The following is an 11,113-nucleotide window of genomic DNA, read 5'->3' as shown; positions in this document are numbered from 1 at the left end:
AATGAAGTCCAGAAAAAAAAAAAAAAAAAAAAAAAAAAAAAAAAAAAAAAAAAAAAAAAAGGAAAAAAAAAAAAAAAGAAAGAAAAAAAAAAGGAATGATTATGATGTCCTCATCACAGGATTGTTAGGATCCTGTACTTATCCTCTTAAGAGAAATAATTTTATGTAATTAAATAATAATAATAATAATAAAAAGAAATTACTTGTAAGTCCCCTAAAATAAATACCATATATTCTAGTTACAAAATATACCTACACAGAGACTTCAATATATGGGCCACTTAATTTTTTTAACTTAAAGAATTATGGAGGCACTACATTTTTATTCTTAACCGGGAACTATGAACTTCCATTTTGTTGAGCAAATACACTATTGAATTCCATATTATATTTGTATGATCATGCTTGTCAAATAAATAGTATAACCAATACTGATACTGGAAATACCTGTCAGGCAGAGCCAAGGCTCCCTTAGCAGTCACATTATGACATCTAAACAACATTTGAAACCATACTTATGGTTAAAAAAATAAGTCAGATCCATGCTTTTATAAAATAGTTATTAATAACGTCATAAAACCTGAAGTACATTTTTGTTTTGCATTCTAACACTATCAGAATAGTATTTCAGTGACAAACGAATTGTGCTGTACATTTTACATATAACTGAGGATCTTGTCCAGCAACACAACCCTGGATCCTGCAAATTAACTGTTCAAACATAAATTTTGGTGCAGAGGTGAATGGCAGTTGCATGCTAAGAGGGAGAAGGGAATCAATCCGACCATGAAACTGAGGCACATCTTCACAGATTTTGCACTTTGAAAATGCCTTACGGGGACAATAAAAGCATTTAAAGGTGTTCGGAGACTACAGATATGCAGTTTGATAGAACTCTGAACAGACAAGACCCACGTGTATTGGCCCCAGGGTTGATGTCACTTAGTTACAATGAATGTAAACAACTGAAATATATCCCTTGTTGTTTATTATCCTTAGGCTTCCAAATGAGATTCTGAGATATGTATTTAAATAAAGTCATCCTTTTTAATTTATGTCAAAATTGTGGCTCCCTCCTAATTGGAGAGTGCAACCTGCAATACAGTACACACAATTATCACCATTTAACTAACGGAGAAAGAGGAACTAAAGTTAAGATAATAAGACTATTACTATGAAAGTCTTTCTGAAGTGTAACCAAAAACACTACAACACTCATTAATTCAACATACTGAAATAGACATGCTTTTCAAAAGAAGTGTGACATTAATTCTCAACTGTTACTGAAATTCTGGAGCAATAATACGGACAAGTATGAGATTAAAGTCTACATCAGTTCTTCCTCTGGATGCAAGTGACTGAAGAGAATTTTAAGGATAACTGTACACCCACAAAATCATTTCAGATTATAAAATTGCATTGGCGTTCTTTATACACAAAACCACATGAGACAAAATGAATGCTTTTATATGGAAAAAAGTTTGTTTAATGATCAATCTGACTTGAGATCAGCACAGATTTAAAATTATAATTTATCCTCTAATAGAGAAAGACAATTTTATTTATCACCAGACCTTCACAGTATATCATATCACAACTGTAAACTTTATTCATAAATAAAATGGATGGTGCCACTGACATTAATTCTGCAAAGACTCAGATTTGAAATAGGTATTCTCTTCTAACATATGCATGTTTTATTGTCTTGGGTTGCCATTCATGCAGTTACAAGGCCACAGTTTCAACAGCCAGTCAACTCCATGACTGAGTAAACTCCTGTCTGGTACTAACTTCAGTGAAGTGCTTAAGTAATTTATCATCTAAAAGTGAACAAAAAAATTTTTTTTATTAAAAACCGGAGAGTTGACATGCCCCAGGTATTCCAATTCTGTTGTTATCAAAGACATCACCTTTCCCTCTACATATTTTACCATAATTATTTTAATACATTTGCCCTCACAACAAGATCCAAAAATAGAGAACAGAGTTTTCTTATCTTATTAAAAGTGTACAAGGAACGCACACTGCTTCCAAATCTGAATAATATATTATGCATTCTTTGACCCTGTAAAGTAGAGTAGGGAAAATAAATAACTCCTAAAATAAAGAAATGACAGCAAAGGCATGTATTACGAACATAAATGCCTGAGATAACCTGTATTCCAAAAGAAGAGTGGATGATCCTCCTGAGAGATCATCCTCTCCACCCGAACTCCTCAAAAAACAAATAAGAAGTAGATTTATAGGCTATTATGACAGTTCAAGAATGAATTTAAAGGTCTCTTCTGCAAGTACACAGTCATCCTTAATTCCTACCTTCAGTTGCTTTAAAACATTTGACCAAAAAAGAAATTTGTTTGTTCTGATTCTAGAGTGTAAATCCTGGAAATAGAAGGCAAATGCTGAAACATATTCTGTCAAGTACAAAAATGGTACAGACAATAATACTTCTTGTTGTTGTTTGTTTGTTTGTTTATTTGAAAAGCCAATTTGAGAAAATGATCTTGGGAAACCAAAGTTTCACTAGCATGTCAGTGTATATAAACTTGTTTAATATTTCCTTTAACTTGACATCCAGATAGTCAATGGTGAGACCTAGAACTGAAGGAGGGGAAAACCAGCAGCTGCTGCTAGTAAATGACAGTTAAGGTTTGTGAGATTCTAAAATATCAATGTGTTTATCGTGCTAGAGGCCCGTTTTGACATACAAATGATTGGAAGAGAAAGAATTACTTCTATCTAGGTCATGATGACATATCACTACATGCTCCAAAGAATATGATATGTATGTAAGAGAACAAGACAATGAGGTAAGACAGGGACACAGTACTAAGACTGGAAGGAAAGGCAAGAACACGTTTATATTTTATAAATCAGATAGAGTATTGGTATTCTGAACAAAAATACTCACTGAACTTTTGCTTTCATCTAACAGTTATCACCCAAATAATCACTTTATATTTTACACACATATTTCAGTATAATAACCCAAAGCTCTGAACCCAGCTCCCGCAAAACAATGGAAGCATATTTCAAGACAATTCCACACATAACAGAAAACAAGTGGTAAAGGAAATAGATGTCTCTTTGTGATCTGATTTATACACCTGCAGACTTTTACTGTATACATACATTTAACAAAAAAAAAAAAAAAAAAAAAAAAAAATCCTTAGGAAATTAAACTAGGAAACCTTTTTCTTTATGGGGGTGTGCTAAACAAAGACTGTGACTCAAAAAGAAAACAAGTTGTGACAAACAGACATCTATCCAATCAAGCCTATCTGTTTCCAAACCAATACTGTATTACAGCAACATGTTAAAGAAACACCAGTCATGATTAAAAATAAAAAATAAAAAATGATAACAGCAAAAATTAACTGGCAACTTTTGAGACATTTTACTACAGGGAATCACTCGGATCTGAGGTGCCTGAGAGTGAAATGAGTTTCAGATTTCTCCATTCTCTGAGGGGAGACCTGAGATTAGCAATGGTTGTCTTTCAGAAACACGTCATACAGAAACGCAAACCCCTCAGCAACACAGACCTGGAGATTTATTTAAAAGATCTTCTCAATCTTAGATTTCCATTTTATGCAGACATTAACAACAGACTACTGACACTGACATCAAATATTTGCACTGGCCTCAGTGAAATTATGCACAAGAATCATCAGAGAAATGCTTTACAAAAAAAGATGCAAAAGTCTCACTCAAGAAGATCCTCAACGAACTTCTCAGGCAGTAAGAATAGGGTAAAGCAGCATGTGGTGCCAAGAAATAAACAACCTTTAAACGAGTCAGGTTGAGGCAGGTCACACTACACATCTAACTGATAGCTGGGGATATCTTGCCGGCTTCTTAGATTGTGTACTACTTCTTTTTCTCCAGGTAGTTTACTTCAGGTTCACAAAAGGTACTGTATTATCAGGAATGGAGAACAAAGTCTTCTCTTTAGTCAAAGCGCAAAACCCAATAGAAGTGCCATATCTCTGAGCTGAAGGAACCATATCACACAATTATATTTAATATCTGTGTCTGCTGAGGCCACAGATAGGGAACTAAATTCACTCAAATGTTCTGGCTGTTTTCACCCACTGAAGGTGTGGTGAACCCCTTACACCTCAGCTTACATTTATTTTGCACCACTATAGTGACCAGTGAGACAGAATGTCTGAGTAAATCTGTCAGAAGTTGTTAATTATCATCATGGGGAACTGGGCCAATACCACCAGTTCAATGTCTTATAAGCCATCACACAAACATCAGATAGTAAATACTTCTGGGAACTAACCACCTGGGCTGGAGTAAAACTGGTGAGCTGGAGGTAAAAAGCTCCATATTCTATTACTTATCCCCTGAGCTAAAGAGTCCTCAGCTGGTAGTTCCATGAAGATTCACACAGCCTATTATTCTTTTTTTCCTTTTTTTTTTTTTTCTTTTTTTCTTTTCCAAAGGCAGCAAAAGCAGTTACAAGATTAAAAAATAATAATAACAACAAAAATCACACCTTCAAGAACAATTATATTTTTCTTAAAATAATTTCTCTGAAAGTAGCAGACTGTACACATTTTACAAGAATAAACAAACTTCTCTAATATTTATCCACAAACTGGGAGTCAGAGATAACTAGTGCAAATTTCTGCTGACCAGCAGCATTTATTCTACAAACTTTGGGTATCCTAAGTGCTCCATTAGAGAAAAACAGGTATCTTCAATCAGTCTAATTTCTTTCTTGGGCATGTTTTGTTTCCAGGCATGAATGCTACTTGGTGAAATTTCCCCCTCATAAGGAAGATAAAAAAGACTGGTGGAGGTGGCAAATAATATTTGGTTTAAGCTAGCAGGAGGAAGAGGGATACCAAGAAAGGCAAAAATTGTTTCAGCTGTCTTCTGAGGAAAGCTCACAATATCTTCAAACTTGACCATCAGATAATTTGTTGGCAACAAGTCACCATTTATTCTCAGTGCTGCTGCTGTATTTGCTAGCCATAAATGGGACAACACAGAAACAGCATTTGAATTAGAATTCGAAAATTCTTTTCTTAATGATTCATATTCAAAGGCATAGCCCTCATTGATACTACATTTTCCTTTACCATTTTCCCATTTAAACATTGCAGCTAAGCGCTGCGGAACCTTTTTCAAAGAGTAAAGGCTTGGCTTATTTTTGTACAGCATTGAATATATCCATGCCCGTGGATCTCTTACTACATATAATGCTCTCATTGATGGTCCTAGGATTTCCTGAAAGAAGGGAAGCTTTAATGTCCAGCTCCCACTACTTAAACTAAGCACCGGTCGTGCGTTAGGATAATAAACAAGGTGCCTTCTCAGTTCCCTGATATATTCAGCATCTTTATCTTGACTTGCTCTTGCCCTACTTCTTTGCTCCAAAAGAGATTCTCTCTTCTTGGATCTTTTCTTTTTGTCCTTGTTTATGGCAGAATGCTGAGTAATTTTACTTCTGCTAGCTTCATACAACTGAATGTTTTGTAAATGTAATTTTGTGTCTCGAACTAGAGACTGGAGCCACCCCTTGAGGAGATGGAAATGCCCACCCTGAACATCAGAAGCCTTCCATTCACAAGGATCTACAAAGGAATCAATTTCAAAATCACTCTCAGGAATTTCTAGATAGGCTGTAGGTATCCTCATGTATAGGAAGTCACTGCTGTTGAAGAACAGCTGTTTTAGAATTTCTGCACCAGAAGCAGGGAGTGAAGTAATTATAACATCTGGAAAAACAATGGGAGTCCCTTCTAATCGTTTGGCTTTATTGCCTTCATCGTGTTCTAGCCTTGTCAAGTCACTGCTCCATTTTGCACAGATTGGCTGAGTACACATGCTCCACACATCAACCAGTTCGATAAGCCACAGTGTGATAACTAGTATCAGGATCCAACGCAACATTTTACTGAAGGATATGTAAAACCGCCACTGAAAGGCCAGTATGACTAAACTAACCCCTAAAATTAACCCTGCAATTATGTTCACTTTGAATCCAAATGGCAAAACTACTCTATCATTTTTAATCAATTTTTCCACAGGTTCAGTACCTAATCCAAACTTTGTCACTTTGTTTTCATGAACAACTTTGGCAAAACCACCAAATCCCAAGTAATCAAACCTGGCCTTTAAATTCTGATGATCCGTCACAACAGAAACAGTATTTTCAGTGCTGTTGACACTAAGTGATATCTGAAATCCAGACTTTACATTATCAATGAGTTTGCAGTTAGAAACATTGACATACGGGCCATAAAAAAGGTAAGCAATCCTTGTAAGAGTGCTTTTCATCGGAAAGGTAACATTTACAAACTGAGTCCATCGCTTTTTGAATTCAGCAGCTTGTTCTGCCTCTTGTATCCTAGCAACAGGACTACTCCCATGATGATCAAACCAAAACATCTTGTAGTGGGCATCCCACACATCCATCATAGCTCCATTGTACTTATTCTTAAATTTATAGGGTATGTATTTAAAATCAATGTCAAGATTATGAAAAAAGGCACTGACTGAATTAACAGGAGAGTCTGCCTCCTTCTCGATGTGGTCTACTACTAACAAGGTCTGAGAATTTAAGAGCAGCAAAATGCGGTACACACTTTTCAGTTTCATTGCTGATGTATAAGCAGACACTGCCTCCCCACTCACAAACATCATGTCCCCAGACTGGGAGGCTGTTATAATTTCCCCAGTTGAGTCTCCAACCTCATGACCAATCCACTTCAGCCACTGGGCACATTCACCAAGCTGTCCCTCCCAAGGCTGGTTGCACTGACTCGTAGGAGATGGGGCAAACACCAAGACATTGTTCAGGTGGCTGAGTTTAGGTCCATAGAGAGCCTCAGATACAAACACCTGCCCATTGGGAGCAAAAGTGAAAGAGTTCTGATCAGGATGCTCATGTCCAGGATTAAAACTTCTCCATCCATCAATCCAGGCATATGGTTGAAAGTGGACAATATCATAAACTGCCCGTCCACCCAGTTTTCCAGACTTGAAGGACACAAAGGTGTTGGTCTGACTGCTTGGCAATCCAGCCCCATAAGTAACAACTCCCCAGTTAGGAAACACGTGCATTTTAGCAGTGCCATAGTCAGGAGGTGGTTGAGGAGTGATTTCAGCAGAGTACCATATAAACTCAGTGTGCAGAGTGCTCCACCTCTGTGCAGTGGATGGCACCATTGGTCCATCTTTGGGTCTGTGTTTTCTAATTTGCTGTGCCAGCCAGTTGCCAGCTCCATTCTTCAGGACAAACTTATCCAAGAAAACAAGCTGGCTCTCAGGACCATAAAACCAATTGTAATTAGAATCCGCTACACCCACAGTCCTTTGAAAGCCTGGTAGTAGGGTAGCATAATAAAACCAAAAGTGCATTTTCAGCCAATTATTTTCAAAGTTGTTAATACCAAAGTGTCGCTGTGCCAGGAAAACATACTGTGTTATTGACTTAGCAGTGTAACTCCCATAAGCTACTCCCTCGTCCAGAGACCCATCTACAATGTGATTGAGCAGAAACATTGTTTTCTCCATCACATCAACAACAGTGTGTTTCCAAATATTTGCCTGAGATCCATTGTCCACACCAGTCACTAAAGCTCCAGTGAGCAAAGCGAGCATGTTGGTTGCTTGGTGGTTGTGAAGAAGCTGCTTTCCCCAGGAACGAACCTTTGAGTACTCAAACATTTCTTTGCTCGCAGACCGTATCTTCTCCAGGTATTTTTGTCTTCTCGCATTTTCCAGTGAATTATAGAGGAAGTCATAAGCAGTGGCAAATCCTGTTAGGGAGTGGCCAAGGGGCACTTCATCACCAGGCGCGCTCTCAACCAACCAGTTCTTGTAAGCAGCCATTCTGTCCATATACTCCACAGTAAAATCCAATGCAGCTTTATCTTCAGGGCACAGCAAACAATAAAATGCTAGAGGTGGCAGATTGTTACCATAAACCTCATTCCACTTTGCAGCAAAATCAACATGTTTGTGTGGAGGTAGGTAGTACAATGGGTTGGATAACATAACCATCACTGCGCTTCTGATGGTTCTGAATATATGTGAATGGCTTGTGTGAGCTTTCTGCCTCAGCACATGGACATCTTCAGCATCAAAATACAAGCTTGGATGAAGAATTGCTTTTTTCAGCTTCTGCTCAGCACCAAGGCTACCAAGTTTCTCTTTCTCATATTGATCTATATTTTCCATAAATGTCACCCAATCAGAGTAATTGCTTACAGATTCTTCAAAAGTGAAGACAGCAAACATCATTAATGCTAGAAATAAGGTATGCCCTGTAAGCATCAGAGCCATGATCCATTAAGCAGCTCCTCTTCCCCAGGCATGCATTTCCTAGCAAAACACAACATTCAGATATCAAGCTTTGATCCAGTCAGTATAAACATGAACATCTTAAGGCATTTTTTTTTTCTTAAGACAAAAGACTTAGTGTTTACTGCACATTCTAACAGTTACTCAGATTACTGAGAAATATGACACAGGAATAACGAGTCTGCCAAGAAACTGAATCTCAGGTGTCTTCTGTTCACACTTTTCTCAAATACAACACCACAGCATGTATACTAAAATCAGGGAAAAGGTAAAGATATGCAGACAAACACAGGACGATGACAGTACACAAGAAGAAAACAGGACGCTATGCCTTGGTAACTTTAAAACCTCGATTTTAAAACAGGAATTGGAGCCACACGTTTTCTGTGTTAAAGTTTTCAATCAGGTCAAATTCCACTTCTGGAGCTGACAAAAAAAAAACCAAAAAAAAACCAAAAAAAACACTGATCACAAAAAAGTATGTATAATTTATTCAAAACAATGTGGCGAATTTAATTATTTAGGGAATTTACAGCACTTGAAAAAACAGACTCAAAAATGGAAACTACTTTCTTCAGCCTTCCCCTTAATTTGTGTACATGTTCTTTATCATCTTTCTCTTAAAGACTTGTGGGAGAATGGGAAGGAAAAAAAAAAAAAAAATAAGGCAAAAATCCTTCATCAGCTCCTTTAAATGAGTCTGTGGTGCTTTTAAGCACTATTCCCCTTCTCTAGTAAGAAGGGGAATTAATAGTCTGAATTAATGTCAGGGAGTATTGACATATATTCTGGTCTTCTTTCATCTCATCTTCAGCCAATGATGCCCAAATTTTGTCTCAATGAGTCAGAAAATCTTGCTCCTCCCAGTACGAAGCAAAACGAAAACATATGAGAGGAGCTGAAAGCCAATGCTTTTCTGCTAAAAGAGCAGTTTTGGTTTTCCTTCCACTTTGCATGTTGGTTCTTTCTGTGGAAACACAAACAGAAGTTCTCTGAAGCAGTGCAGGTGTCAGAACACGGACTATTCAGTCAAGGGGAAATGATAATGCTCTCAGGGAAGTTGAGGGTTAATACATTTTTTCCCTTTTCCCAAATAAATTAAATACAGAAGGGGCATTTTCAAAATTCCACAACAATTCTCTTAGACAAAATGGAAATGCAGACTGGAGACCTCAACTCTCGCTATTCCATTTTTCCCTACGCGACTCCCAACGCTCAGGGCACATTCTCCCGTCACGCTGCCACGAGTTAACCAACAACCGGCACCGAGAACACACCAAGCGGAGCTCACAACCCCAGCAAACCACCACGGAGCCGGGATACCCACCGGGAGCCGGCCGCCCCCGCCCGCGATATCCCCGGGCCGCCCGCTGCGCCACGCCGCGACCAGCAGAGGGCGCCCGCCGCCGGCCGGGCCGCGCCGCCGCCCCCGGGCCGCACAACTTGAGCAAGTTTGGGCGGTGGGCACGGGAGAACCGCTCGGCCCGGTTCCTCGCGTCTGCCCCCGCGCGGCTTCACCCCGACTTACCCGCGGCGCTGTCTGTGCGGCCGGGGGCCGAGCCAGCCCCAGCGCCGGGTGCGGCGAGGCGCTGCACCGTCCCTTCTCGGCTCGGCCGCGGCCCGTTCCGCCTCGCCGCTACTTTTCACCCGGGCTGGCCGCAACTTCGGGGCTGAAGCTCCTCCGGCGGCTCGCGGAGCGCTGCGAGGAACGGCGGGCTGCCCGCGAACAAGCGGAGCGGCGGGGATGTCGCTGCGGTTGGAAGGCGGCGGCGCGCTCGGCGGAGCCCTCCCGCGGAGCAGAAATCCGCCGGCCCTCCGCGGCGGGTGCACCCCCGGCGCTCCCGGCTGCTCTCTTCCCTGCGACTGCGTGAGGCGGCCGCCGCGCCCAGCCCAGCCCAGCCCCGCGCCACCGTGATGCCACCGCCGCCCCTACGCCTCGGCAGCGGGCTGCCGGCGGAGCGGAGCGCGGCGGGCGCGCCCGGGGGCAGGGCCGGGGCCCGAGCGGGGGGGCTGGGCCCGGGAGCGGCGGATGGTGGGGAGAGGCGGGGCCGGGCGGCTCCCCCGGGTCCGCGGAGAGGGAGGGCTCGGGTTGGGGGAGCAGGTGGGTAGGAAGGCGGGGGGAGCCGTCTGATGTGCAGCTCGCAACTTTATGAAGAGAAATAAATGCGTAAAAGCGCCTCAGGAAGCATGGAGATGCGCGGCATCCGCCTGTTGGAGGGGTCCCGCGTTTTACAAGTACCTCCCGGCACAGGCGGTTTATTTTATTGCGAGGCACTAAAATGGCTCTCCTTCAGTCTCGAGCAGAAGGCTTCTGAAGTACGACATAAAACCGTTATGGCATGTGGAAAACCTTTGCCCCGCAACTCGCGGTGCGGGACCCGCAGATTCTGCTGGGCAGCGCTCCTTGGTGCCCGCACTTGGGAGGGATAATGCCGCTGTCGGGCTGTCAGCGCAGCTCACGCTGCTGGTGGCGGCCTGCCGAGCCTTCGGGCTGTGTCACCCGCCCGGTGCCGTGCCAGCCCTGCTCCGGTAGGCTGTACTTTCTAGGAAAAGTGATGTGTTTGATATGTTACCAGTTCCTGGGTTTATAAACTGTACTTCAAAGGATGTGTGCTTTCATTAACCAGAGAATCTTCTTCGCTGTTTCTTCTGAGGCGTAACCCGGATTCTGAACTTTTCTTCCCGCAAAGTCTCAGCTAAAAATTAGGCAGATTAAAAAATAAGTGCAACTGTGCTTTCTGTTTTGAAATGAATACATAATAACCATACATAATGGATGTCGATTCAG

The 11,113-nt window shown here is 41.3% G+C and overlaps 1 protein-coding gene across 2 annotated transcripts; it reads right to left on the bottom strand.

Annotated features, from left to right (window-relative positions):
• Window positions 1–1,460: 1,460 nt before the first annotated feature.
• On the bottom strand, window positions 1,461–10,314 carry DSEL (dermatan sulfate epimerase like). 2 transcript variants are annotated; one of them, XM_015855205.1, is made up of 2 exons: window positions 9,854–10,314; window positions 1,461–9,292 (listed from the first exon to the last, which is right to left on the bottom strand). In XM_015855205.1, the coding sequence occupies exon 2, from the start codon at window positions 8,305–8,307 to the stop codon at window positions 4,657–4,659; it is 3,651 nt and encodes a 1,216-aa protein (XP_015710691.1). In that variant the 5' UTR covers window positions 8,308–9,292; window positions 9,854–10,314; the 3' UTR covers window positions 1,461–4,656. The 2 variants fall into 2 exon arrangements, with proteins under 2 accessions (XP_015710691.1, XP_015710692.1); XM_015855206.2 differs by having other exon boundaries at window positions 1,461–8,346; window positions 9,854–10,298.
• Between the last annotated feature and the right edge of the window lie 799 nt (window positions 10,315–11,113).

This window comes from Coturnix japonica, chromosome 2, assembly GCF_001577835.2.
Source record: "Coturnix japonica isolate 7356 chromosome 2, Coturnix japonica 2.1, whole genome shotgun sequence".
In the NCBI taxonomy this organism is placed as follows: Eukaryota; Metazoa; Chordata; class Aves; order Galliformes; family Phasianidae; genus Coturnix; species Coturnix japonica.
Note: the sequence above shows the minus strand (reverse complement) of the source record. Positions and strands in the feature narration are given on the sequence as shown.